This window comes from Phasianus colchicus, chromosome 1, assembly GCF_987193195.1.
Source record: "Phasianus colchicus chromosome 1, bPhaCol1.hap1.1, whole genome shotgun sequence".
NCBI lineage: Eukaryota > Metazoa > Chordata > Aves > Galliformes > Phasianidae > Phasianus > Phasianus colchicus.
The window spans coordinates 55,387,256-55,415,000 of record NC_143436.1 but is presented as its reverse complement, the minus strand read 5'-3'; the positions used below and the strand labels follow the sequence as shown (position 1 = coordinate 55,415,000).

Genomic DNA, 27,745 nt, shown 5'->3' with positions numbered 1-27,745 from the left:
TAATGAAGTTGTACTCAGAGCACTGGACAGGTTTGCTCTACTGTTTGCACTGAAAAACACATTACCTGTACTCTCTTATCACCACAAGCTCTTGCTTTTCTAGTTAAAAGAGCAAATAGAGCACTTAAATATACTCTTTCAATCATTATACACACAATCTTCAAGAACATATATATTAGTACTTTCCAGGACCTTTAGAGTAGCTAATTCTCAAGCTGAAGTACTATTAGCTCTTAGAAGTTACAGCTTTGTAACAGTATTAAACCCTGCACAGTGACATTCAGACTTCTTTTAAATGGTAGTGCAACTGAGATTTTTAAATCCTTGAGGTTTTTTTAAAAGCAAAAATTATGCAGAATTTAAATATATTTTAAGTGAAAATTCTACTGAGATTTGCTTCAAGCATTGAGCTAGATGATTACGGTTGGACTCAATGATCTTAGTGGTCTTTTCCAACCTTAATGGTTCTCTGACTCTGAGTAAAACATAGATAGCAGTACTGAACAGCATGTTCATAGTTTTAAAATAGCTAAACAATTTTTATAAGTTTAGTGTTCAGTGGAATTGGTCATTTTCAAATGCCAACCTCTCTGCAAAGAGATGGAACTCTCCTTGTGAGAGCATTAAGCCCGCAGCTGCCTCAGTCCTATGTATCACCTGTGTCCTGGGCAATACAACACAGCTTTGAAGAAAGCAAACTGTGTAATCTGCGTAAAGCAAACAGTGCCAGTCTGACCTCTAAAGTCAGAGCACTAAACAGATTTGACAGCCCCATGTCTCCTTTAAAACCAATGTTATATATTGTATGGCCATAAAGGTAAGGTAACCCAGAAGATTCAGAGTCCACCAAATTTGATCTAAAATATTTATTCACGGAAAAGGCAGTTAGGCATGGAAACGTGTGCCAGGGGAGCGGTGGTGCCACCATCCCTGCGTGTATTTAGGAGATGGATGTGGCACTTCAGGACGTGGCAGCATTATGTGGGTGATTGGATTTGGCAATCTCGAAGGTCTTTTCCAACCCCCAACGACTGTGCGATCCCTCACGGACAGTGATGGTCTCCACACTAGGCCGCGTGAGGGCACCAGAGGGCAGCACGAGCCGAGGCCAGGACATGGCGCGCAGCCCACCTGAGGCGGGCCCTGTAATGGCGTCCATTTTGTGCAGTCCCCCCCAGAGAGCGCCGCGCGCCCAAGTGAGGACTACAACTCCCGGCATCCACCGCGGCACCACACGCAAGCGCGCTACCTCCCGCTCTCGCTTAGCCGCCATAATTCATGGCAGCCCCGTCTGTCACTGAGGCACGACGCGACCGGAAACGCCTATTGCCGTGGCAACGGGGTGCCTGGTTAGCATCCCGAGTGCTCCCGGAAGCAGTCGAGCCCAGAGTGCCCATGTGGATTTTGTCCTCAATGCTGCTGGCTGCGGCCACAGTGGTTGCGACTACTGGCCACGGTGTCGGATGCTGACGGGTCGGCCGCTGGAAAAAACAATGTACGGCCGTACCGGTTAAACCGCCCCCCGGATACGATTGGCCGAGCGTGGCTCCTCCCGGCCAATCGACGCCGGCCACGCTCCGTCCGCAGGAAACCGCACATGGAAAGCCACGATTGGCGGCGAAGGCTCCAAGCCCCACCCTCACGCGTTCTCTATTGGCTGCGTGTTTGGCGTGGTGCGCTCCCATTGGCCACGGGCGGAGAGCCCCCCCCGCCCTCCGTCGGGGCGCGTTGATAAGGCGGAGGGGGAGGGCCGGGGCCGCTCTAGCGGGCTCGGCGGCGGTGCGGAAGGCGTTACGGCGGGGTTGTGCGGCTCGGGGCAGGGCGCGTTGGGCCGTTCTCCTCTCGGCGACTGCGGGCCGCGGCATCATGAAGTCAGCGTGGGCGCTGGCTCTGGCGTGTGCGCTTCTCCTGGCCGGTGAGTGCTGCAGTGCTTCTGGAAGCGTCGGGCGGGGGGAGGGGAGTCCGTACCGGGGTTCTCTTGGGCGGCGCTCAGCCCGCCGCTCGCTGAGGGGATGAAGGCCGCGGGAAGAGAGGGTGGGCTGCTGGGGCCCGGGAGAGCTGGCGTTGCCTCCATCCCGGCGCTGTAGGCGCCTCCGGGGAGCGGGGGAGGGGAGAGGAGTGCCGCTCACGGCTCATGCGCCGTGACTGGGGGCGAGGCTGGGGGCCGGCGGGGCTGCGGGCACGTCGGGGACGAGGTGCGGGTGTTGATGGAACTGGGACCGGACTCATTATTGCTCGTTTTATCCAGCTTCGGTGACCGCTGAGGAGGTGGATGTGGATGCGACCGTGGAAGAAGATCTGGGTAAAAGCAGAGAAGGGTCCCGAACTGATGATGAAGTTGTGCAGAGGTGAGTAGCAGGGGTGCTGCTAAGCTACTTGTGGCATTAAGGCTTTCTCCTGCTTTCAGAGGATCAGCTCCAGCATCAGCAATGCTTGAACCCTCAAAGGTTGGAGTGGAGGGGGTGTAATGCCTTTCCAAAGCTAAGTCTAGTCAGTTCTGTGAAATACAGTACTCAAAGAAAGAGCTGTTGCTTTTTCTATATAGAGGGAAGCTTGAGAGCTTGGATTCGGAAATATTCTGCTTGATTTTTGTCTAATTGCAGTAGCTGCATGAGAGTTGCATAAATTGCTGGAGGGCTATTCTTATGTATAAGAATATAAGTGGTGTCAGCGATGTGCTTGTTGATTGAAAAATTGTGTACCTATAAATGACTTCAGCTCCTGTATAGCATACCATGTGTTGAGCATCGCAGTCCTTGTAACATACCTGTGTTTCTACCTGAATTTCTTTGAAGTAAAATAATCTTAGCTGCATATGTGAGTTTTTGCTCAAGTTTTTGATGGTGGGTATGCAAGTGAGGATAGCTAGTATTGCAAATCTTGTATAATTTTACCTTATTTACACTGTCTCTGTCAGGGGCTAAGGATTTTGTTGTTTCCTTAGTAGACTATTATTGCTGTTGCCAGGTCATAAAATTAATGTTAACTGTGAATAGGCAAGGCTGCTTGACAGATTTTCATTATTTTCACAGAGAGGAAGAAGCTATCCAGCTAGATGGCCTAAATGCATCCCAGATCAAAGAAATCAGAGAAAAATCTGAGAAGTTTGCCTTTCAAGCAGAAGTTAACAGAATGATGAAGCTTATTATTAACTCTCTATATAAAAACAAAGAGGTTAGTATCTTTATCACATTAGAATTGTTAGAATTGTTTGTGTTCTTGAGTTCCTGACAACTTGTTTCAATTTCAGATTTTCCTGAGAGAACTTATTTCAAATGCTTCAGATGCTTTGGATAAGATACGCTTAATATCCTTGACTGATGAAAATGCTCTTGCTGGTAATGAGGAACTCACTGTTAAAATCAAGGTATGAAATGTTAGTTATGTAATTCCTTATTCTTACTGAAGAGCAGTGACAGGGGTCTAAGAAGTTGGTGCGTGATTACTTTATTCAGTTTAATGCTTAACAGTGTTATATCAGGACCCTAGTGATAAGTTTTATCAAACACCACTCTTATTTTCATCTGGATAATAGTAACTTTTGCTGGCAGACATGTTTGAATAGCTAGCACTCTTCACCCTTTTCTCAGTTAGTGCACTGTCTTAAGGTTTAAAATGAAGTCACGCTACCTCTTTTTATTTTTTTCAGTGTGATAAAGAGAAGAACATGCTTCATGTTACAGATACGGGTATTGGCATGACAAAAGAGGAGTTGATTAAAAACCTTGGTACCATTGCGAAGTCTGGTACAAGTGAATTCTTAAACAAGATGACTGAAATGCAGGATGATAGCCAGTCAACATCTGAGTTAATTGGCCAGTTTGGCGTTGGCTTTTATTCTGCTTTCTTGGTAGCAGACAGAGTTATTGTCACATCTAAGCACAACAATGATACCCAACATATTTGGGAGTCAGATTCAAATGAGTTCTCTGTGATTGATGATCCAAGAGGAAATACTCTAGGACGTGGCACAACCATAACGTAAGTATTAGATTTCCTTGGATTTCAAGAATTATTTTTAACTGGAATAAGTTGGTGACTTTAGTATTGTGACTACATGTACTGTTCAGTTCTTGGACTGTAGCTTTCTCCAGTTGAATAGAAACATCCAAACTACTAGCTGCATGCAGAAGGTGGAGTGTTAACGCACTAGTACAGTTCTTCATTCCATCTAATAGAATGAAGAAAACAACAAACGCCTTGACAACTAATTGTTGGCAAATGGTTCCAAACAGTTGCAGTTGCCTGCAGATTTTGTTTCTCAGTGCAGTTGTGAAGTTGTGATGCAACAAAATCTCTACAGTGGTTGTAGAGTTTCCTCTTGGAAAGTGTTTGTGGTGTGTGTATATATAGATCGGTCTGATTATTAATGCAGGTTTCAGGTTGAAAGCCCTGTATTTTCCTATGTTTTTGTGAGTACATAAATCAGTTTGATCAGAGTCTTCTAGGACCCCAACCTGAAATCATTTTCAGGACTTTTTACCAGTGATAGGTAGGACATCGGCGTGACAGTGCCATATGTTGGCAGGAAAAAGTTAATCATGGTGCTGTGGTTCCAGATGAAGTTAATGAGAATACATTAAGATCCATATGAGCATCAGAGTATTTCTTTTTTGGTTGCAGTAGTAAGAATATAGACTGTATTTTTAAGAGATAGCTGAGCATTTTGAGTAGTGCAGTTGCATAAATTTGAATCAGTATAGCTGCAACAGTGGGAAGATGCATCTCCTCCTCTAAAACTAATTGAAAATATTTGTTCAGCCTTCCAACTTTTATTTTTCTTCAGGCTTGTCTTGAAGGAAGAAGCATCTGATTATCTTGAATTGGACACTGTTAAAAATCTAGTCAAGAAATATTCACAGTTCATAAACTTCCCCATATATGTGTGGAGCAGCAAGGTAAGTGTATTTCACAAAGTGTTGTATGTGAAAGCATGTTATAGAATCTTTAGTGGTCTATTTCCTCACTCTTCTTTCTTTGGGTGTTTTAAAATCAGTGGGAAGAAAGAACTGGCTAGCATTTTAGTAGCTATATGCTGTCCAAAAGTTAATGCATTACTAAATTGCAGACTTCAAAGGAATTTTAATTTGCTGTGCCTCAGTGCTACAAAAAAAGCAAGATTGCACAAAAGATGTTTCTTCCACTGGCTTTTTAGCTGGAAGCTTGTTAAGCTTTTAAGCAGGGCCATGTTTAGATGTTCTTCTGAACGTAGGGCAGCCTTTCAACTTCTAGGATTATTCTTAGGATGTTTTCTTGGTACAGTGCTAACCTGAAATCATGCTGAAGGTCTTGAAAGTTGAGAACAGTGACCTCCCAGTGTACTGCAGGATAGCATGCATTCACAAAAAATGCAGCTGGAAAAAGGTAGCTGTCTATTGACAAATGTCTGTGGGAGGGCTGATAGCACAAGTTAAACTAGTGCTGAGAGATTAAGTTATCTGAGAGAATACTGGAAGATACCTGGTAGGAAACTAAGCATTCCTCGTGTCCAATTGTCTCTTTAGACAGAGACTGTTGAAGAACCAATTGAAGAGGAGGAAGCAAAGGAGGAAAAAGAAGAAACGGATGATGATGAAGCTGCGGTTGAAGAAGAGGAGGAAGAGAAGAAACCAAAAACTAAGAAGGTAAGCTTTCTGAGATGAGGAACTTTGTAATGGACAGAGATTTGGGGAGTTTTCATGAAGCTGACATTGTGAGGAGAATGATGGTTAATCAAGCTTGTGTGAAAATAAGACAAGTGAGTGGCAATAGGCTTGTGAGGCTGTAGTCCTGGAATTAACTCTAAATCTTTGGGAGTTCTTGCAATGAACTGCTAGAAATGAGAGGTGGACTTGAGTGAACTGACCAACTAGCTTGAATATATTCTACTGGATGGCAGCAGAACACAAATCGCAACAATGGAATGCAAAATGTGCATAGTACACTGAAGTATGGGTTTAATTTCTGTTCCTTTGCACTCAGACTAATGCATATATTTGAATGGGAATACCAAGTCTGTTGTCTAGTTAATGAACTATATAGTAATAAACAATCCTGTTACGATTTCAGCTTTAGTGGAGTTCATTTGACTAAAAAGCTGAACTGAGAATGAGTATTTACTCTGATTTTACTTAGGTTGAGAAGACCGTCTGGGACTGGGAGCTCATGAATGACATAAAACCAATCTGGCAGAGACCATCTAAAGAAGTTGAAGAGGATGAATATAAAGCTTTTTACAAAACCTTTTCCAAGGTGAGCTGAAAGCCTTGAGATTATTCTGAAGGAGTGGTTTACTGCTGGTGAGGGTGGAATGATAATGCTGACCCAGGTCTGAGGGGTAGGTGGTGGTAATCATGTAAGCTGTATGGAGCTCACTGTTGTATTTAAGTACTGACAAATTTTCCATCTTGTTTGAGGGAGTAGTGATGTTCATGTTGTGTGTAGTGAAAGAAAGGCAGATTGTCTTTGCATGTAAATACAGTGTGATGTTAAGAACTATGCTGTGAGGTATTAGTTACTGAGCTATTGTTATCTTTTTGGTTGGCTTTTATAAGCAGAAGTGGGGTAGGTCTTACGCTTCTGTGTGAGTAACCCAGTTGAATTTGGAATTCTGTTTTCACAAAGTACGGTTAGTGATATGTGACGTGTTATGGATGGAAGAGTATTGATTTGCCAATACTTGGCCAACGTGGATTTAAAAAAAAAATAAATTCTCTTCACAGGAACATGATGATCCAATGGCTTACATCCATTTTACTGCTGAAGGGGAAGTAACTTTCAAATCAATCTTGTTTGTTCCTAATTCTGCTCCACGTGGCTTGTTTGATGAGTATGGATCCAAAAAAAGTGATTTCATTAAGGTAAGGCAAGCAAATGCTTATAGCTATGATTTGTTGTTAAAAACGAAGAAGGTAACTTTTTTCTTTTCTAATTCAGCTGTATGTTAGAAGAGTGTTCATCACTGATGACTTCCATGACATGATGCCCAAATATCTTAACTTCGTTAAAGGTGTTGTAAGTATTAAACCTTATTTGCATTTGTGTTTTTTTTATCCAAAGGCTGCTAGCTATACTTAAAAAGTTTCTCTTTCAATTAGGTGGATTCTGATGATCTTCCTTTGAATGTATCTCGTGAAACACTTCAGCAGCATAAGTTATTGAAGGTAAGATAGATGGTTTTAGATATCTTTGATTTTAATAAGGGACCAATTTAAAATGAATAAATAGGTGACATGTAAGATTTGGGAGGCAAAAATAGCTTGATTAATTTAGTTTTCAGTACTTCAGTTTCACATTCCTGACTATATAGGAAGCCGAAGCTTCATTCAGACTAATTCTGTTTACTTCTAAAGTGGGAGTAGTGTCTTGAATCCATTCTTTGTGATGAGGCCAAATTGAGGCTTCTTATTGCTATAACCTGAACTGCTTTCCCTAGGTGATCAGAAAGAAGCTTGTTCGCAAAACTCTTGATATGATCAAGAAAATTGCAGAAGAAAAATACAACGATACATTCTGGAAAGAGTTTGGTACTAATGTAAAGCTTGGAGTTATTGAGGATCATTCCAATCGTACACGGCTGGCTAAACTGCTTCGCTTCCAGTCTTCCCATCATGAAAGTAACCTTACAAGCCTTGACCAATATGTGGAAAGAATGAAAGAGAAACAAGACAAAATTTATTTCATGGCAGGTGCCAGCAGAAAGGAGGTATGTGAGGAGGGAAAGAAGTTACAGCTTCTAGTTTAAGTATGAATCATATAATAAGCTTTTTGTATTTGCTGTATATGTGGCTATTCCATGCTTATATTATCACTGCTGTTCAGTTTTCCTTGTATTAATGTTCATTAAATAGATGTGTAGTTCCCAGTAGTTGCTGCTGTCAGCACTGTTAAACTGACATCTCAGTCTGTTCTCATCTTAGGCTGAGTCTTCACCGTTTGTTGAGCGCCTTCTGAAAAAGGGCTATGAAGTAATCTATCTGACGGAACCTGTAGATGAATATTGCATTCAGGCTCTGCCAGAGTTTGATGGCAAGAGGTTTCAGAATGTAGCAAAGGAGGGAGTTAAGTTTGAGGAAAGTGAAAAGTCCAAGGAGAGTCGTGAAGCTTTGGAGAAGGAATTTGAACCACTCCTGAACTGGATGAAAGACAAAGCTCTAAAGGACAAGGTACAAATGTCATGTCACATGTGGTAATGACAAATTCACATTTGTAAATTTAGAAGTAAAGTACAAGTGAATTCTTGAGACATAGAGCTCACAGTAAGGTCTCTGTTCTCTAATTGTTTTCTCTAATAATTATTTAAACACTTATTTTGGGAAGGTAGTAAGTTAGAATGACATTTTAGTTTTCAGAAAGCATTGAAGTGAGTACACTTGAGTTTTTTGCTTCATAAGAGTGGTAATGTGAACTAATACAAACATTTTTTCCACAGATTGAAAAGGCTGTACTGTCTCAACGTTTAACACAGTCTCCATGTGCACTTGTGGCTAGTCAGTATGGATGGTCTGGTAACATGGAAAGAATCATGAAGGCTCAAGCTTACCAAACTGGGAAGGACATATCTACAAAGTAAGTTTCAATTACATAGCAGTAGATATGAAAAGTAGTTGACAGCCTTCCTTGCTTGGTGAGATGTCACCAGGCTTCCATCTGGTTCAGATGATCCTCTATGATTTTAAGGTCACTTACAGACAGGTTGCAACATCCTGACAACCTGGTGTGTAAAACTGCTGTCTGAGCAGGGCTCATCAGTGGTATTTGCATCCCATTTGATGATGAGAGCAAAAACTTATCAGAATTCCAAGGCCTTCAGTCCTTCAGTGTTTGGCTAATAATAGGGGGGGTTGAACTTGTTACTGTGGTTGTCATTAGCATGTATGGGCTTAAGGGTGTAGCTGGGCCTGATATTTCAAAACCTAGTGATGTGACTTCTGTTCTTTCCAGTTACTATGCTAGCCAGAAGAAGACATTTGAAATAAATCCCAGACATCCACTGATCAAAGACATGCTGAGGCGAGTTAAGGTAAACAAATAACAGTAGTGTGAAGCATTGCCTGCATAGCTGTGTACAACTTAATTAACAACTGTGTGCTTGTGGTTTCTTTTTGATGCTTCCACATTAGGAAAATGAAGATGACAAAACAGTTTCAGATCTTGCAGTGGTGTTGTTTGAAACTGCAACTTTGAGATCAGGATATATGTTACCAGACACAAAGGAATACGGAGACAGAATAGAAAGGATGCTTCGTTTGAGTTTAAACATTGACCTGGACGCAAAGGTTAGTTGGGTTGCTTACTACTTGCAGATGATAATAGACTTAAATACCTGTTTTCTAAGATGAGCACCTATCTAGTTTCCTGTGCTGATGCAGGCTCAGGAGCCCGGTTTAGTTCCTGACTGGAAAGGTGATGAGTCTACTTCATGTTTGTATTCTCTTTGTAGTTCTGGATTCTGCTTTTCCATTATGCTTTTCAAGTATTGCCCTGTTTTTATGTGGTGGCTTTATGGGAGTAAATTAGAAACCAAACATGTATTTATTTTACTGATGGAAAAAATGCATAAGTTGGTATAGGTCTTCCTCTGATGCTGTGCAGGAAAATATATGCTGGGTATCCTGATGGGGAGAATGTGATAATGTATCAATACTGAAGAGAACCTGGTTTGTTCTTCAAGTAGTGTGGGACATGCGTTACAAACTGGCAGTAGTTGCATAGCCTGTGTTTAGCTAGTCTGCAACTAGTAAACACTGTATGCAAATAAGGTTCTGAATACCAAGTAAAATGTTTGTGACCCCTTCTTCAGGTGGAGGAGGAACCTGAAGAGCCTGAAGATGCAGCTGAGGAGGCAGAGCAAGATGAAGAAGAGGTGGATGCTGATGCTGAAGACAGTGAAACACAGAAGGTAAGATCTGAAGTCTGATTTCTTCTTTTTAATACTCACGTGCAATTTTATCCTGTGATAGATCTCTTCATTTGGTCTTCTGTAACCATAGCTGTTAGTGTTGGGTTCTCCAAATTTTTTGTGAAAAACTCGGGCACAAATGACTTCTCATTCCTTAATAAATTTTGTTGTAAAAAAGCCATTAGGTATATTCAATATTTGAGCAAACTGAAGAAAAAAGCAGATCCCCTTCCCAGTAACTGTTTGGTTTCCATAGCTTGTAGGCAATACCATCAATAAACTGTGACAGTGCATGATTTGAAATCCTTCAAACAGCACTACAGACTTAGAACAGTGCTGTCTTGACTTTGGGTTATGTCTGTAGTTCTAATAATATCTTGTTATACTAAGCTCTCCAGTATTAGTTCTTCAGTGACATGAATTTTAAAGTCACCGTGAAGTCCCAACTCTTTGTGCTGGCTGAAGTTGCTTTTGGAAGAGTGCTGTAACTTTTGTCTTTTGCCAGCACAAATACAAAGCTGTTAGAATGTTCAGCTACTACTAGCTGTCAGATTACCTAAGAGTACATTTGAAGAACTGTACTTACTGTAGCTGTTGCATTGGTTTTGATGCTATTAAATTGCGTTTTCACAGTTACATAACATGAAATGACAGTAATAAGGGAATTACGTAGGATTATTCCCAATTACATAGGATTGTTCCCTTAGTACTGTAATTGCTTGGTGATTCTATGATTCTCTATTCTACTTACTGGATGAGGTTACTTTTATGTTATGCAAAGGTTTCTGACTGTTGACTGGAAGTAGTTGAACTTCTCAGTGCTGTAGTCAGGTAGAGTGGGGCTATTAAGAGTACTAACTGAACCTGAAAAGTAGTGAAGAAATCCGCGAAGGTAAACAGTAGTCAACTATAGATCTGCTGCAAACACCTGAACAAACTGGAATAAAAGTAGCCTGTTTCCACTTTAAATAGCCAAGTCTTGATGATCAATCATTTGAACAGGAATGTGTTTTCACCTTCAAAAGTTGCATTATTTGTTAATACTTTGAAAAGTGTCAACCGTAGTTAATCTGAGGTAGCTCTTGTAGCCATTGGCACTTTGAAAAAGTGAGGCTCTGATTCTTTGTTTTGTCTCCACAGGAATCCACAGATGTAAAAGATGAACTGTAATCTGCACTCACCTACTGTCCTGCACTGGAGGTCAAGAGAGGATGTGAATTAGATTTTGGTTTGTTTTCCACTGTAAAAGGTTGAGGGATGGTATGGGGTTTAAGGGCAAAGGAGATTTTTTTTTTAAGTTGACTTTTCTAAAAAAAAAAAAAAAACATTCCTCACGAATGTAAATTTGTATTATTTAACTTGACTTGGTGTAAAATCTTGTCATGTACAAAATAAAATGTTCCCAAACACCAGTACCTCTAAATTTTACCTAAGTTCATCCTCCACAGTATCACAAGAATTAAAGGGATGGTCTTGAGTGTTCAGTCCTTTGTACAACTGTTAGTTTGCTATCCTCATGCCTTTCCACACTGGCACAGCCACACTCCTGAGTGTTGTATAAGTGTATGCTGAAGGCAGGGTTTTGCATTAATCAGCTTGTTGTACTGTTCATCCAAGTATGCTTGGTATCTGGGAGCTATATGGAAACCTGGGTAGAGAAAATATTTTAAAAGTTGCATAATTACTGTCACCTGGTGGGGTGTTTAAAAATAGTTTTGGAACTGAAGCTTATCTTCTGTGGAAAAGCAACTTCATAAGCTGGTTGTAGCAGGCTTTCTAAAACAAATCTACAGTAGTGGATTATGTGACTTGATTGCACTTTACAGAATAGGCAGTGGTAGCTTTCACTGCTGAGAACAGCAAAAGTGATTTCCTTTAAGGGTCTGAAGAGTGACTGGATGTGTCTGTCTGGGAGATGATACTGTTTTGCTGTAGTAACCCTGCCTTTAACACAAGTAGCTTTCCTAACAGCTACAGTAGTCCTACTTTATCCTCTTTTTTTTAATGTTGAAGTTCTTGGCAGTTAGTTGTTTAATTCTTGTTCTACTATTGTGACAAACCACTGTAAGTACTTAATTTAATGCAAGCTAAATCTGTTGACACCAAATGAAATACTGTGAAATAGTTTGAGCTGGGGGCACCACTTACATACATTGTATTAGCTTTATGTGGTTAAGATAAAGCACTAGATTGTCTCATTAGTGCCTCTGCTTTTGAAACAAACCTTCACAGGGTTGGTGGACAGTGTTTACATTGGCTTTACTAGCCTTCCTCTGTGAAAATACTTCATAATAGTGCTCTACAAGAGAATTGATTCTCAAGTAGAGCTGTTAACTAGGCATGTGAAAGAGTAAAATTTGAGTCCTGAAATCAAAGTAAAATTTGTAATTAGGTGAGGCATTTAAACAATAAGTTGAAGAGATTGCTTTCTATCTTTCCATTTGCTTTCACTAGGTTTCTGTGTTGCCCAAGCATGCTGTTTCCACGTAATAAGTACAAATACCATATACTAGTGTGGTGTTACTGACTTGGGGCTTATTCAGAGGCATGGACTTTAATAAAGTATGCTGTTTGATGCTAGTACAGGAGCGTAATTTATTGAGTGAAAGGAGTATTTTTGCTTATTTTTTTTGCCCACTGCATTAGTGTCTTAAGTACACAGTTAAATATTGGTACAGAAGGCTGAATGGCTTAACCAGTGCCATTCCAGCAGGTAACAGTATCAACTGTAGTATGCCTCTGAGCAGCACTTAAGGCGTGGTCCTCTTAGTATGTCAGGTGCAACTTCATTTTGTGCTCTGAGGTTTTGATTTACTGCTTCCTAAAAAATATCTTTGTGAATCTGGAACATTACAGCTTGAAAAATGAACTCAAACATCCATTGATGTGTAAGAAATGTTCTTCTGTGTTTGACCAGCCTGAGTAGCAACTGTGGTTCAGATCTACTGTATGTCTGTTTCTGCAGCTCAGAAATCTTAACAGATGTTACTAGAAGTGTAGGATTGTTCGGCTACTTCAATTTGTTAATTCCTTGTAGACTTTAAACAAACTGCTCTGTTCTGTGGCTGAAGTTTTCATTGCATTGATTGGTTCTAGAATGCCCTATCTGATTGCATTTTAGAAATAATAAAGAGAGCACTTCATAGTCATGTTTTGTGCTTCTTCCTCATCTGAGGATATCATGTGCAACATGGCTGTGGTCCAGATGCTTTCTTTACCCTTGAGTGACAAGTGTTTGCTATTAATAGGCACAAGCATGCAGTTGTTAAGGTTTGGGGTTTTTTTTTAGTTATTTCTGTCAACTCTGTAGAATGGCATCACTGCTGGAAAAGGCTTTGCAGTCATACTGGGCCATTTCTTTACCTATAGTAGTTGTACTGTTTCAGAGGAGTGCCACTGCTGCTGTTCAAACCTGGTATACAGACAGCTTTGCTGCTATTAGATGGGCACTCAAGACAGTGATTTCCCCCAGAGCTAAAGTGTACTCCCTGCTGTTCCATTTCCATTAGCAGCAGGAGCCATTTGGAAAAAGAGCTGAATGGATGCGATTAAATTTTCTGCAGCCCTATGATCTGAAGTAGAATGCAGTAGCAGAATGATGGAGGTAATACTCTGACAATGTAACTCAGGGTAAGGCTTAGTAAATCCTGATCTTTAAAGGGATAACTGAAAAATGCTGTTAGCTAGAATAGGAACAAAATACTGTTGAACTGCCTCATCTTTCTTCAATAAACTGTTCCTTTGTTCTCAAATGTGCTGAGGGTGAGCAGCGTCAATCTCCTCTTGCCTTTGTTTAGGTGCAGTGAAAGAAGTACCACTGCAACTGAGCTTAGTAATATGTTTTCCTCTAGATTGATTTTACTTGAACGCAGTGTGTGAGACAAAATCAGTACCTTCTTTATGCTGTTTTCATTAATGAAGATAACTGCTCTAGTGATACATAGCACAGGCTGCAGCATGAACTCCATGGGGCAAGATTGGATAAATATCCTTCCTCAGCTGCTTCTCTGGATCATCAGTTGCAAACAACTGTGTGACCAGGAAGAACTATACATCGAGCTTCTTTCATTAAGAAAACAGATCCCACCTTACACAAGCATATGTAAAATACCATATGCTTCACAACTGGAGTAGATGTAAAAACACTTGCAACAACTGTTTGTAGATCCTTGGGCTATTAAGAACTAGGTACTGTGTCAAAAGCAATTAATGGGCTTTTTGCCTTCTAGCCACATGGGTCAGCAGTCAGCCTGTGATTTTTCTTTCCCAAGTCCAACCTCAGTGAGAACTGCAAATGACTCTGTGCCTTCCTTAGGTACCTTTCCCATGGGAAAGCAATCCCCAACCTCCCTCTTCTGTGAGCCGTTACAAAGAGGGTGCACCTACCCCTTTTTGAATATGTTGACTTTGTACTTTTTTTTTTTTAATTCTGGGCATAAGAACTTTGTGGAGAGACTGTGAGGACTGAACAGTAAACCTGTACTGCTATTTCAGAGTTCTGAATATTATGCTGCTTTCAATAGCTATGAATACGTAATGGAGTACATACACACAACTTCAGTGTAATCTGTAAATGTCTACTCAGTTTTAACTGAAACAACCTCTTAACTCAAAAAGACTTCCTGTCAGTAATACAAAGCCAATGCAGCTGCTGCTGTGGCAGTTAACCAGTATTAGGAGGCCTGTATGCTTTAGTGAAGAAAGGCATGTTTTGTCCATGCTACAATTTTCTGTTATTTTCTGTTACATCCTAGATTACACTGAATAAAACTGAGCTGTAGTCTACAGAGGTGGGAAATGCCAACAGTTCAATTGAGTTCTACTACAGAAGAACAAATAGGACTTTATGCCTGGCCATAGAACTTGACTTTTCCGTAGGCTTAACTTATTCTCCTTGCTAATAAGCTGTTGTGGTTTAATGCTGGTACAGCTCAGCACCATGCAGCTGCTCACTCACAACCCCTCTAGGGGGGTTGGGGGGGGAGGGAATCAGAAAGGTAGAAGCAAGGAAGCTCATAGATTGATATAATTTAGCTAGCATTTACTAGCTAAAGTAAAAGTCATGTATGAAAGCAAAACAAGGATTTCATTTGCAGGGAACTGTTCAGCCACTTCCATGAGAGCAGGACCCAGCATGTGTGACACCTTCCTGAGAAGCTGAACACTGACGCTTTGGCCAGTTGGGGCAGCTGCTCTGGCCATGGCCTCTCTCAGGCCCTCATGCACTCACAGCCTCTTGCTGGCAGTGCAGCAGGAAAAGTCAAAATGTCTTGGACCTGGTGTAATAAGCACTACTCAGCAACTGTTACCAGCATTATTCTCATCTTAAGTTCAAAACACAGCACCATAGCAGCTAGCAGGAAGATTATCCCAGCTGAAATCAAGACATCAGCTTAAAACATTCAAACTCCAGTAGACTTGGCCAAGCACGAGTTCACATTTTTTATTCTGAAGAGTATTTACACTGCAAATCAAAATTAATAACACATATTTTGGTATACAACATATTACACTTTTAACAGTATTCATCATAAGTTTATTTTTAACATATACTGCATATAATTCTGCTTTCAAGAAAGAAGAAAAGCTTAAGTATTTCACGTATGGACTTCTGCAGTTGAGAGTTGACCAAATGTTCTAGCTGTCCTATACGAGCTGCTCCAAAAGTAGTGCCTCCTGTGCCATTATGTTGGTCCATGATGTCATGGTGGTACAGCAGTAGAGGTTGAACCTTCTCATCAGTCTTCTTGTTACATTTTGTTGCCGTGCAACAGAGGTCAGCACAGGGGCAATCTGACAATGGCATCTGACATGGAAGTATCTATGAAGCAAAGGCGCATCTCTGAAATCTGCCAGGTGGAAAAAAAATGCACCTAGTGACATTCATCAACACTTGTGAATGGTTATGGAGACCAACCAGTGGATGTCAGTGCAGTGAGGCAGTGGGTGCTGTGTTTCAGCAGTATAGCAACGGCAACGTGAGCAGCAAGCTGCATTCCCAGTGGCCACACGCAACTGTTACACCATGAAATGAAGAGTGCCTCCATCCGTTCTCACACACAAATTGACTAATGGTGGCAACTATGTGGAGAGACATTTTTGTAGCTTGGAATTTGCTCACATATTCTTATTGTGCTCTTTGTATCAGTTATTGTTTCCATTGAAATAAATAGGCATTACTTTTGGAGCAACCTACGTAGTTCTCAAAACACAGAAAGCAAACTGCAGTCAATGCTGGGATGTTTCAGCTTGTTTTGATCTTGCTTTCAGACCCAGCAGCTCTGTTCTCAGCTCTCCAGGTTTAGGAGGTATTTCAGGTATACTCTGTTAAAAACAGAGAAAGATGTCACTGCTGTGGAAGAAGAAAAACTGCTCTCACAAAGACACTGTGAGAGACAGCATTACATCCAAGCTGTCGCTGCATCTCCCAGACCACACTAATTTCTACAAGCAAAACATCTTCAACATCTACCTACCACCTTTTTGGAATTTGACTTCAAATTTCAAAGCACGCTTTGAATTAAAGGAGAAAGAGGCGCAGTTTGTTTAAAGGCACAAAGCCGCCGCTGGCCATTTGAAGCGACGCGCAGCACCAGCGACCTTCAAGGCACCAGTTGAAATTTCTGTCAATGTTTTTTTCTTTTTGGTGACAGAAAAAGAGGTTCCATTGCCTTTTATAAATTATTGAATTTACGGCAGCACTTACGAGGTCAGGCCGGTAGTACCGGTGCACCACCTCGGCTCCTGCGAACATGGCCAGCATGCTGGCAGCCAGCGTCTTCACGTATGTGGACCAGGGCACACCCGCGGGCATGGCGGCCTACCACCACCTATCGAGTGGCGCGCCGGAAGTGCGTCACCTTTCCGTGACGCCAAGCGCAACTTCCGGCTGCTGCTCAACCGATTACCCAACCGAACGCTGCCATTGGCCGGCGCTGGTCACGTGCCGCGCGGCTGCCCGGCAGGTCGGTGGGGATCGGAGGTGGGGGGGAGCTCTGACAATAGCCCGATGGCCGCCGGCGGGGCGCCGCGCTCGGCCATGGAAGCCGAGGAGCTGGGCAGGTAGCGCGGGGCGGCGCCGTGCTGGAGCTTCGCCGCGGGGCTGCGCCGTTGTCGTTGCTTTCCTGCTGCCGGGGGGCAGGGGCCGGGAGCGGGGCTGGCCCGTTGCGGTTCCCCGTTCCCCTCGCCCTGAGGGAGCGCGGAGCGGGGGGCTCGCGTGAGCGGCGCTGACGTGGGCGCGCTCCCGGGCGGGGCAGGGCCGCTGGAGGCCGCGGGGCTGTGAGAAGGCCGCGGAGGGCCTCGGGGACTGCTGAGAGGGGTCGGGGGATTGAAGTGCGTGTGGGGAATCCTCGTGTGTGTAGAACGATTCGTGTTGGTGCGGGTGTCCGTGTGTAGGAGGTGGGAATTCTACGTGATTTAACGTCTGGTTTTGTTGTGGAGGATGTAGTTTTTCGCCTTTGTCCTTTTTTCTTTTTTTTTTTTTTTCATTTGTAGCTTGATGTGAAGCAGTGGGTTAAGTCACGACTTTGAATTGGAAATAGTTACTTAATGCTTCATTCAGCGTTAGCAAGGTGTTAGGAATCTGAACTCATGCAAAAAAAAAAAAAAAAAAAAAAAAAGTGATCTACAAACTGCTATGAGTGTCAGAGGTGAAGGGGGAGGCCCTCCTTCATCTCACCAGTGAGGGGTTGGGGAACTTGGCTGGGATACCCTGCAAGTCACCCTCTGGTTTTAAGGGAATTCTATAGCCTTTAAAGGAAGGGGATTTTATAAGTATATACAATAAGAATGCGTCTTAAAAGAAAGCATCTTGTTAGAGACCTTTTTTCAGTGAGATCCCCTCATGTTTCTCTAACTGATTCTGTTCCACACGTATTACGACATCAACCGTATTCTTCATGTCTCAGCTGTGCTCCCTAATGTAAACCCAAACGTCAGTTTTGTTTGGTTCGGGAACTGCATGAATGTTTTATATAAAATGGAACTGATCTGGCAGCTGAGTCAAGAAATTTGGCAGGTTGAGAATCTCGGGTTGGATGTTAGGAGCAGTTTCTTCTTAGAAGGAGTTGTGCTGCAGTGGCATGGGCAGTCACCATCCCTGGATGTGTTCCAGAACTGTGTGGATGTGGCACTGAGGGATGTGGTCAGTGGGCATGGGATGGTTGTTGGGCTGGGTGATCCTAGTGGTCTTTTCCAGTCTTTATGATTCTATGATCTGAGTACAAATTTATTCTCCCTGATTCAGGGCAGTTGTTTGCTTCAAAGTTAGCATCCTGTCCTCATGTCTGTGGGCTCTTCTGTCAATGAGATTTATGCCAGAGTGGTTCTTAAACATCCCTTGCGTGATAAAGAACAATTCCTTCTCAAGGGTGGCCTCATTTCTATATACTTAAAAACTGATACATTTATGAAGAGTTGTAATAAAAATATTTCTTGAAAATTTACTGTTTGTGAAATCTTTTCAATGTATTTGCATAGCAGTAGAATGTATGAACAAAGTGCCCACAAAGTAGCATTAAGAGAATGTTTTAACTCAGTTTTGTTGTGAGCTGTTGGTTGTTGGATAGACGGTTGACGTGGCTAATGTGGGCTGCAGACAGTTTTCCCCAATGTTATGGGAAGCTCTGTGCTGTCCTTAAAATTGCTGTGGTTCTTCTACTTTATAGCAGTCATGGGAGAGCTGGGCTGTTGGTGTTGGGTGTAGCAGCACCTCGTGGCTGCTAAGCAGTTGGACTTCTTAACAGAGTTGAATAATTTACTGCCTGGTTAATAGAGTAGCTGGAGAATGTGAGTGGGTGCTTGGCAATCTTGATAAAGATAGATTTTATAGCCTCTTTGGTACATCACTATATTCCTAAATAGTTGATGATTTATGCCTCTTTTTTTCTCTCTCTTTAAGATATTACGCTTATCTCCAGCAAGCTCAAGCTTTTTACACATTTCCGTTCCACCAGATGATGACTGCACCACCTACCATGGAAACCATGACTGAGCAGCCAACTCTAGAGGGCATTCCAGAGCCAAACCTTGCTCAGGAACCTCCTAAAGGTAGTTTGATTGGGCTGAGAGCGCTAAAATCTTAGTAATTGGTTGGAATAAACTTATGGATATGTATTTGTCTCAGTAAACACCTTCTTTGGAGCTGATGGGTTTCATTTTCTTGGCAGTCTTTGAGAAAGTATCAATTAGTTGCATTTATTTAAGAACATTTGTTACCAAAGAATGAAAAAGCTGAGAAGTAAACCCTGAAGCTCTCCTCCATTACCTTGCTGCATGGTGTGTTGGGCTGTGTCTGCTCTGTAAACAAGAAACTGTGAGCAGTTGATGCAGTGTTCAATTCCTGTGTGGTCATAAGTTCAAACCTTACCCTGAGACCTGTTGCTTTTGGTATGCAAGTCAGTTTCCTCAGTACATTATATGATTTGTAACAATGCATTTGCCTATTCAGAAGCTGAGGAGTATATAGTAGACTAGAATTCACTTCAGCATTCCTCAGAACCTAAACTTGCATGTTCTGGTATATTCTCCAAAACAAGTGAAACTGTCTCGAAAAGATCATTGTGTGCAGCATGCAAACAACATAGCCTAGCCATGAGGTTATTGTTGGTTCGTATCCTAAGTCAGCATAGTTGCCTGTGAGTGGTACAGAGACACCCAAGCTGGATCCAAGCTGAGCCTGGAACATTGAAATCCATCTGATAATTGTTTTATTTCATGAATTTTGAAGGCATATTTCTGTTTGATTTCTTTTTCTAATCATAAATGTAGTTCATTCTGTTTGAATGTTCATGCTGCAGCCTTAGAAATGTACAGAAAATGTATCTGCTATTTTTCAGAAGTTAAAAAAGGTGGAAGGAAGAGAAAAGCCAAAGCAACTGAGCCAAAGCAACCTAAAAAGCCTGCTGCTAAAAAAGAAAAAGCGACCAAGTCGAAAGGGAAACAAGAAAAGATCACAGATACTTTTAAAGTGAAAAGAAAAGTGGACCGTTTTAATGGTGTCTCTGAAGCTGAGCTTCTGACAAAGACTTTACCTGATATTTTAACCTTCGATCTGGACATCGTAATAGTGAGTAACTCACAGTTACAGAATGAGGTAGAAATGGTCTGTGCTGTGTTTTACAGTCCAGCCACAATGGTTGTGATTTACATTCCTTCATTATTTATCTGTGTTACTTACACCTTGCAAGGTCTTGCCATGAACTTTCTAACTCCATCCTGTGTGTACAGCTGCTTTGCATTTTCTGTTAAGAATCATAGTAATGTAACTCTAATTGCTGAGAAGTCTAAGGCTTACATTTAATGCATAGTCGTGAAAAAACATTATTTGACAGTTTACCAGAAGTGCTACAGCACTGGCTGTGAAGCACACTAGGAAGTTGCTCTTTTGACAGTTCACATCAGTGAAACCCTGCTGTAAAATTGTCAGGTTTTTGAACAATGCTGGAAGATGTCAGTGATGTGCTTTTGTTTATCGACAGTAACTTCGGAGAGTAGAATAGGCGTCCTTCTTGTAACTTACATTCCTGACCAGTGAGCATTGTTCCAATCATTAAAATGGGCTTTATCTTGCTTTGCAGATTGGCATAAACCCTGGCTTGATGGCAGCTTACAAAGGGCATCATTACCCTGGACCTGGAAACCATTTTTGTATGTTTTCTCTTTATTTATGGCATTTGCAGAACTTTTAGAACTTACGGTACTTTAATTAAGCTGTTGGGTTTTTTTTAGGAGGAGTGGAAAGAGGGATTTTGCTTTTAGCACTCTGAGAGTGATTGAAATCCCGTAACTTTTTCTAACAAATAGTGTACATGAAAAGGAATAAAATGAAAGGTTTAGAATTGTCAAGTAAATGCAGTTTATAGGATTGTACCACTAAATAACTTCTTAATGTGCAACGTTAGGAATAAAAATCAAACAATTAGTTCTTGAGTTATCAAGGAGAAGTCAGTAGGCATCAATTCACAACAAAACTATCTGTGTTTTCCCAAGGAGGCATTTCAGCAAGTCCTCTTCCTTGTACATGTATTCATTTCTGTTAAGTGAGCTTCCTAAGTGATGAAAAAACAGCGGCCACTACCATTTCCCAGCAGGCATATGTAGCATAGCTGATTCTCCAGGCAGTTTTTTTAGCCTATTTTTCTATTTAAATAACGTTTTCTGCAGCATGTTCTCATAAAGAAAGGTTGTATGTGAGCTCTGTTGAAATATGCTGTTTTGCATAGCGAGAGTCATTCCAACTGTGGTAATAGGGAACTCCACACAGGCTGATTTGCAACCCTGTGGTATTCCAGCCAAAAGACTTCTGGTACCCAGCAGACCAGTAAATCAGGTATTATTTTCCAGTGTTCTGCAAATTAGCTAATCTAATAGTCTCATTTGTTGAGAAGCAGACTAGTTATACGTGCTGTGACAAATCCAAGCGTTTGTAAGCGTGTCAGACCATTTGGAGCTACATGTGGTTAACTTGTGCTTAGAGTCTGACACTGCACACAATCCAAACTATACTTTTATATGTTAAATATTACTTTAAGATGCCAGTGGATAGTGTCACAGAGGCCAAGTGCAATAAAGAGCCGTGGCAAAGATGTAAGAGAAAGCTAATTTCTCTGATGAGGAAAGGTTGAGGGAACTGGGCTTGTTTAGCTTGGAGTAGAGAAGGTTCCAGGAGACCTCATTGTGGCCTTCCTGTATTTGAAGGGAGTGTATAAACAGAAGGGGGAGCAGCTGTTTACGAGGGTGGATAGTGATAGGGCAAGGGGGAATGGTTTTAAACGGAGATAGGGGAGGCTTAGGTTAGATATTAGGAGGTTTTTCATACCAGGAAAGGAGGAGGGTGGTGACACACTGGACAGGTTGCCCAAAGAGGCTGTGGATGCCCATCCCTGGAGGCATTCAAGGCCAGGCTGGATGTGGCTCTGGGCAGCCTGGTCTGATTGGCGACCCTGCATGTAGCAGGGGGATTGAAACTAGATGATCATTGTGGCCCTTTTCAACCCAGGCCATTTGTATTGTATTTGTCACATTGTTACCCCCAAATTAGCTCCTGCTCTATTAACATAGACTCTTCCTTCAGTATTCCGTTACTGTGCCCTGGTAGCCAAAGGTTTATTGGTGGTAGTGGTTTTTATTGCTGTCGTGTGTTTTTAAAAGCGAATACCTGTCTTCCTCTTTTGCAGGGAAGTGTCTTTTCATGTCTGGTCTAAGTAATGAACAGCTGAACCATATGGATGACCACACCTTACCACATAAATATGGGATTGGATTTACAAATATGGTGGAAAGGACAACACCTGGAAGCAAAGACCTCTCCAGGCAGGATAACACTGGAGAATATCATACTTGTTAATGAATTAATGGTTGTGATTATAATGTTTAGTAATTTATTTTCTTTTTTTTTTTCTTTGTCTTCTAGTAAGGAGTTTCGAGAAGGAGGGCGAATTCTGATGCAGAAATTACAGAAGTATAAACCTCGTATAGCAGCTTTCAATGGAAAATGTAAGAATCTTAATTTTGAATGCATTTGTTCTACTAGTAGCCTTTTTTTTCCACTCATCCTGCTCTCTCATTTCAGGTATCTATGAAATTTTTAGTAGAGAAGTCTTTGGAATACGAGTTAAGAACTTGGAATTTGGATTGCAGCCACACAAAGTACCAGAGACAGAAACTGTAAGTACTAAGAGCACTCTTCTTTGGTTATTTCAAAACTAATGAAATCTTAGAGTTTACACTCACTTACAGTAATGTCAAAGTACAAGTAATGTGAAGGACTTTTACTTAATTAGAGAAAGATTGGGCAGTTTTCAGGCACATCTTTTATACAGCTTAATCAGACTGGCAGATATTATTTTGGCAATTGTGTATTATGATTAGTAGGTTAATTCGTTTTCTGAGGACTATTTAAAAAATTAATAAAACACATGTGCCTTTGTAACTGTCATCTACTTTCTTCTGATCATCTCTGTCCAATTACCTGTATGCTAATACTACTGAATTTTGATGCTGAGAGCCACAGTTGAGGAAAAAAGGAATATGAAGTCTGTGATTGAGCTTACATTCTGCAGCATTTCTGTTCTGAGCATGCCCAAACACTTCAGTCAGCCACAGTCATCTTAAGCTGATTTTGCAGCTTGAAATTAAATCAGATGCTTAAAGTACAACAGTTTGATGAAGAGTGCACTAATCATAGGCATCTACAGTTGGAAAGTACTCGTTTATCACTGGCATCTGGTGCTGGAAAGTATCCAAAAGACCAGCTATGTATCATCACAGATAGGTTTGTTTAACTTGTTCTTAATAGCAAAGGCAACTGCATTACCTGCCAAGGCAGCTTTATTACCAGAGCTTTATTACCTGCTCAGTTCAAACTTTTGGGGTGTTTTTCTACCCATCCCAAATTATTAGTGATTCAAGTTTCAAGTGGTTTAAACTGTCCCTCTCTAATGGTGGAGTGTTGCCATCAGAACCTGAAGGAACTGATGGTGATAAAATGCTTCCGTCTTAAGTAGCTTTTAAGTACTTCCGAAGGAAATGTAAGAATGATAAATAAATAACCCTCTTTACAAGTACTTGTTCATAAATACTGTTCTGTAATGAATGCATTAGTTGGGATTCCTTTTTTTCTGAACTAACCTCAGGCCTTTAGCTAGGGCTGCCAGCAGAAATGGAAACGCCTAAGTTGACTTCGATTAAGTTGTGTGACATAGGCACGGTTGGCCAAGAAGCAAGGCTAATTATGAACTCCTCATGATGCTTTTCATGCTGGATTTAGGTTTTTGCATACTATCACATGCTCTGTGGCCTTTCTGGCTGTGAGCTCCACTTGTTCACAGAGTTCTGCAGTGTGCTTCCCTCTGTGGCTTATGCTTGTAATTACTGTAGCACATATTTGATCACCTCTCCTACAGCGTGTAAATGAGTGGTGTGAACTGTCTTTGTTTCATCAGCTGATACTCAGCCCCTCTCTTTAGGGCAAGGCAGCTAGCTGGACAGGAAAAATAAACTCCTTTTATTCTCTCCTAGAAACAGCTTTGGTATCAGTGGACGTTTGTGCAAAAAATTAGAACAATAACATGAGCTTAACTGTCAGTTACTCTTGATGCTCTAAATATTAGGGATCAGTAATGCTACTTTTCTTTTTCTTAAGCTGTGCTACGTCATGCCATCATCCAGTGCAAGATGTGCTCAGTTTCCTCGTGCACAAGATAAAGTTCATTATTACATAAAGCTAAAAGACTTACGAGATCAGCTGAAAGGCATTGCACCAAACACAGAGGTGCAGGAAGTGCAGTACACGTTTGACTTACAGCTTGCACAAGGTATAGTGGTTATTGGAATTACCTCATAAAATGTGTAGTTTTTTTCACATATTCTCTAGTAAAAATGTTCTTTGAACACTTTCTGTTCTTAACACTTGAGGTCTACTCTCTCTGCAGAGGATGCTAAAAAGATGGCTGTCAAGGAAGAAAAGTATGATCCAGGTTATGAAGCAGCATATGGAGGAGCTTACTGCGATCGTGCACCATATGAAAGCGAACAGTGCAATTTCTCTTCAAATGGAACTGGTAAAGGGTGGTGCTTGGGACATTCATTCTCTAAACCATTCTGTATAACTACTTATAACCATTCCATACACTTAGATTTCTACCCTTTAAGCAACTTCCACAATTCGTACAATATATTTAAAGCACAGCAGCTGTTAAACTCTTATATAACCGAGGGAATGTGTAGTCTCTGTAGGAGGAAGGGGTGAAAAAAAAAAAAAAACACATTTACTCTTATTTAAAATCAATCGTCTGCAACTTCAAACCGTTTTCCCAAACTCTGATTCATAGGATGTGACAAATAGACATGACTAGTGGCTTACACAGTAAACTTCTTCAGTTGCAGTCACTTTTGTATGAATGTATCATGCTTTTTGACACTTAATTAGCTTCATTCCTAAGGAAAGCAAAGTCATAGAATGATAACTGAAATTGTTCTATTATTGGTGGGGCAAATGAAGAAGGAGTATTTGAACAATGTAACCCGAGTAATTAATCTCTGTTAGAGTAGCTGGTGTAGTGGCCATACAGTTTGAAGACTAGAAGAATGAGTCTAGTAATCTTGCTGTAACTATAGAATCATGGAATGGCCTGGGTTGAAAAGAACCACAACAATCATCTAGTTTCAATCCCCCTGCTATGTGCAGGGTTGCCAGCCACCAGACCAGGCTGCCCAGAGCCACATCTAGCCTGGCCTTGAATGCCTCCAGGGATGGAGCATCCACAACCACAGCCTCCTTGGGCAACTGTAACTATGACATTAGGAATTCTATTTCCCAAAATACTACCAACTAATTTAAAATAATAATAATAATGGCAGAAGTAAACTTAAACTTCTTCAGTATCTTGAGTTCTCAATTAGAATGTGAAATTCAATTTGTGTTATACTTACCCTATTTTGTCAAAGGGAACGTCCCTTTGAGAAGAAAAATTTTACTCAGAAAATGCCGCAAGGTTAAGTATTCATTTAAATGTTCAGACTTTTAACTTACATTTGTGGTATCTCTTTAAGGTCATTCTTCAAAGAAGTTCTAATGAAAACCTAACAGGGGAAATGATCTGGGTGTCCAAAAGCAGACATTCAAAAAGAATAAGTTTGAACTGCAGTCTGAGTAGGTAGTTGAAAAGTACAAGGGAAGATGCAAACTTTTTTTTTAGATGGTTTTGTGTCGTTTTGTTTTAGTTGATGGTCTCAACTGCATTTTCAACTATACTTTATTTTTTATTATTTCTCAGCACCAAGCAATCCACAGTACTGTGAGGGGTCATCTTTCGGTGAAGTTCCTAATGGACAATGGATGACACAGTCTTTTGCAGACCAGATTCCACAATTCAGTGCTGGTATGACACAAGAACAAGAGGAAAGCAGTGCATAAGAACTCTTTCTTCTTAGCTATGCATACATGCTGCAGTTTTAATGCAGTGATCAAGATTGGTACCTCGGTTCTCCAACTGAAGCATTTTAATAGTATTTTATCTCCCTTAGATTTTTTATTATAGTCCTAAGTAAGTGTGTGGTAGGCTCAAATCAATGAACTAGGTAATTTTAAGGAACTGTCCAAACTTCAAAAAAAAAAAAAGCCTTTTTTTTTTGTATATGAGTTTTATATTTAATGTATGCCATTTCTTGCAGTTTTTGACAAACTGCTTTCTCATTTGTGAAGATTTCTTCGGGGCGCTAATTTTATTCCATAATTTGTAAAGTAGGAGTAAGAGCAGCAGTATACTTTTTATTGATGCATCAATATTTGGATATCTCATAGCTCTTTTATATCTAGAGGGGAAAATGGAAGTGTACCCTTATCTTACACGAAGTGGTGTTTTTAATAATGCACAGTTAAACAAGTGGTGCTTTTTAAGACTCCCTTTGCACTTCAAGGCAGGAATAGAGACCTCTTGTCTATTTGGTGACTGGACCATAGGCAAGTTTAAGGGAGCAGAGACAACACTGGTCAGGAAAATTCACGTCACGCAGGACAGGGCCTAAAGTATTTTAGTCTTATAATAAGGTGTTCTTATCATTCCGTCTCTTTCTCCTTTAAATTCTAGTGTAAAGGAACTGGAATTCCTTAAAAAAGAAAAGTGGTTCTCAAATCTGTGGCGTTTGTCAGTCACTTCTCTGTGATTAGTCTCTTCTCCTAACCTTAGCAAGTGAACAGTTTATATGGCAGGGAATTGAAAGATTGTATTCCCTGTGAAAACCCATCTGCAGTTATGTTATTTGTGTCAGGTACAGTTAGCACAGGGTGAAAGCAGATTGTGCTTTAGCAGTTTTTTTATATTACTTTCTCTTCAAGACTTTAGGCGGTGTTTTTCTTACACGTCTTATGCGTAAAAAAATTACTAAGTTGAAGACAAGGGCAGGTGTTCCATGAATTAAGTTAACAGCTGTTGGAATTACAGCTTTCTTCTGAGGAACTTGCTCAAACAATACACAACCTTGGCCAATATTGGCGACTGAGAAAGAAAGGAGATTCTGCGCTTGTGTCTAATCATCATCTACTTTCCCTCTTCTAACATGTGAGGAAGAGATGAAATAAAAGCAGTAAGCTGATCAAAACGTTCACGTTTTGATGATCTTATGAGAAGGTGCTTCACATACTTGAAAAATAGATACAAGCAGTATCTCTGTACTTGGTGCTGCTCGCAGGTTCCTGTTCTGGTGCTTTATCCTTTCCTCACAGCCGCTGACAGTCGTCATGCACTGAGTGCAATTAGTTGGCCTAGATGCTAATCCTGCTGTAACAGCTCGCACTGAGCTCACACACTGCCATCCTGTTGTGAGGCAGGCATGATGTTTACAGTTCTCTTCCCAAATTATGTGGCTTAATTCTGAGCGTCTGAAATCAAGAAAGTGTGCATTATGATTGTATTTATCAGCTTCAGCATAAAGCTGCTCCGTATGTTGTCAGAACGGCATAGGATTTGTCTTGTCTGTTATTTAAAGTGTACTGTATCACGTATTGCTGTTTACATGGATGTTTTCCCACAGGTGCTCAAAGTACCTCACGTCAGGGATTTGTTACAATTCAGTTTTATTTTTCAGCAAAATTAGAAGCATGTAACTAGCACTGCTGGTGAGATAGCACAGTAGTACAGAACTACAGTACTGCTCTCCTGTTTGAGTTGAAGGGAAAGGTCTCTTCTGGAACAGAGGCACCTACTAGGTATAAAATACAGTTACGTGTATAATGACTTTCACTCAGTACTACAGTTTGTGTACTCCCTTGGGACCGGTGCTCTTTTCATTACAGTAATCCAGAGGTTCTTAATCTGTCTGAAATCTCTCTCTGTTTCACAATAAAATCAGGAATTGTATCACAGT

General features: G+C 41.0%; 3 protein-coding genes across 4 annotated transcripts; 2 read left to right on the top strand and 1 right to left on the bottom strand.

The window, feature by feature from the left end:
* Window positions 1-1,851: 1,851 nt before the first annotated feature.
* Window positions 1,852-11,364, top strand: HSP90B1 (heat shock protein 90 beta family member 1). The gene is made up of 18 exons (XM_031600017.2): window positions 1,852-1,915; window positions 2,249-2,348; window positions 3,033-3,174; window positions 3,251-3,367; window positions 3,650-3,981; window positions 4,787-4,898; window positions 5,505-5,624; window positions 6,115-6,231; window positions 6,702-6,839; window positions 6,916-6,993; window positions 7,077-7,142; window positions 7,415-7,684; window positions 7,899-8,144; window positions 8,411-8,547; window positions 8,923-9,001; window positions 9,102-9,257; window positions 9,782-9,880; window positions 11,021-11,364. Exons 1-18 carry the CDS (start codon window positions 1,867-1,869, stop codon window positions 11,048-11,050), a joined length of 2,388 nt encoding a protein of 795 aa, XP_031455877.2. The 5' UTR covers window positions 1,852-1,866; the 3' UTR covers window positions 11,051-11,364.
* Window positions 11,365-15,275: 3,911 nt separating this feature from the next.
* Window positions 15,276-16,764, bottom strand: UQCC6 (ubiquinol-cytochrome c reductase complex assembly factor 6). The gene is made up of 2 exons (XM_031600019.2): window positions 16,587-16,764; window positions 15,276-16,204 (listed from the first exon to the last, which is right to left on the bottom strand). The coding sequence occupies exons 1-2, from the start codon at window positions 16,692-16,694 to the stop codon at window positions 16,109-16,111; spliced, it is 204 nt and encodes a 67-aa protein (XP_031455879.1). The 5' UTR covers window positions 16,695-16,764; the 3' UTR covers window positions 15,276-16,108.
* Window positions 16,765-16,768: 4 nt separating this feature from the next.
* TDG (thymine DNA glycosylase) lies at window positions 16,769-27,738 on the top strand. Of its 2 annotated transcripts, none has more exons than XM_090143587.1 (10): window positions 16,769-16,845; window positions 18,780-18,928; window positions 19,717-19,946; window positions 20,458-20,527; window positions 22,057-22,192; window positions 22,293-22,375; window positions 22,452-22,546; window positions 24,024-24,195; window positions 24,313-24,441; window positions 25,657-27,738. In XM_090143587.1, exons 2-10 carry the CDS (start codon window positions 18,835-18,837, stop codon window positions 25,794-25,796), a joined length of 1,149 nt encoding a protein of 382 aa, XP_089999713.1. In that variant the 5' UTR covers window positions 16,769-16,845; window positions 18,780-18,834; the 3' UTR covers window positions 25,797-27,738. The 2 variants fall into 2 exon arrangements, with proteins under 2 accessions (XP_089999713.1, XP_031455878.1); XM_031600018.2 differs by having other exon boundaries at window positions 16,787-16,942.
* Window positions 27,739-27,745: the final 7 nt, after the last annotated feature.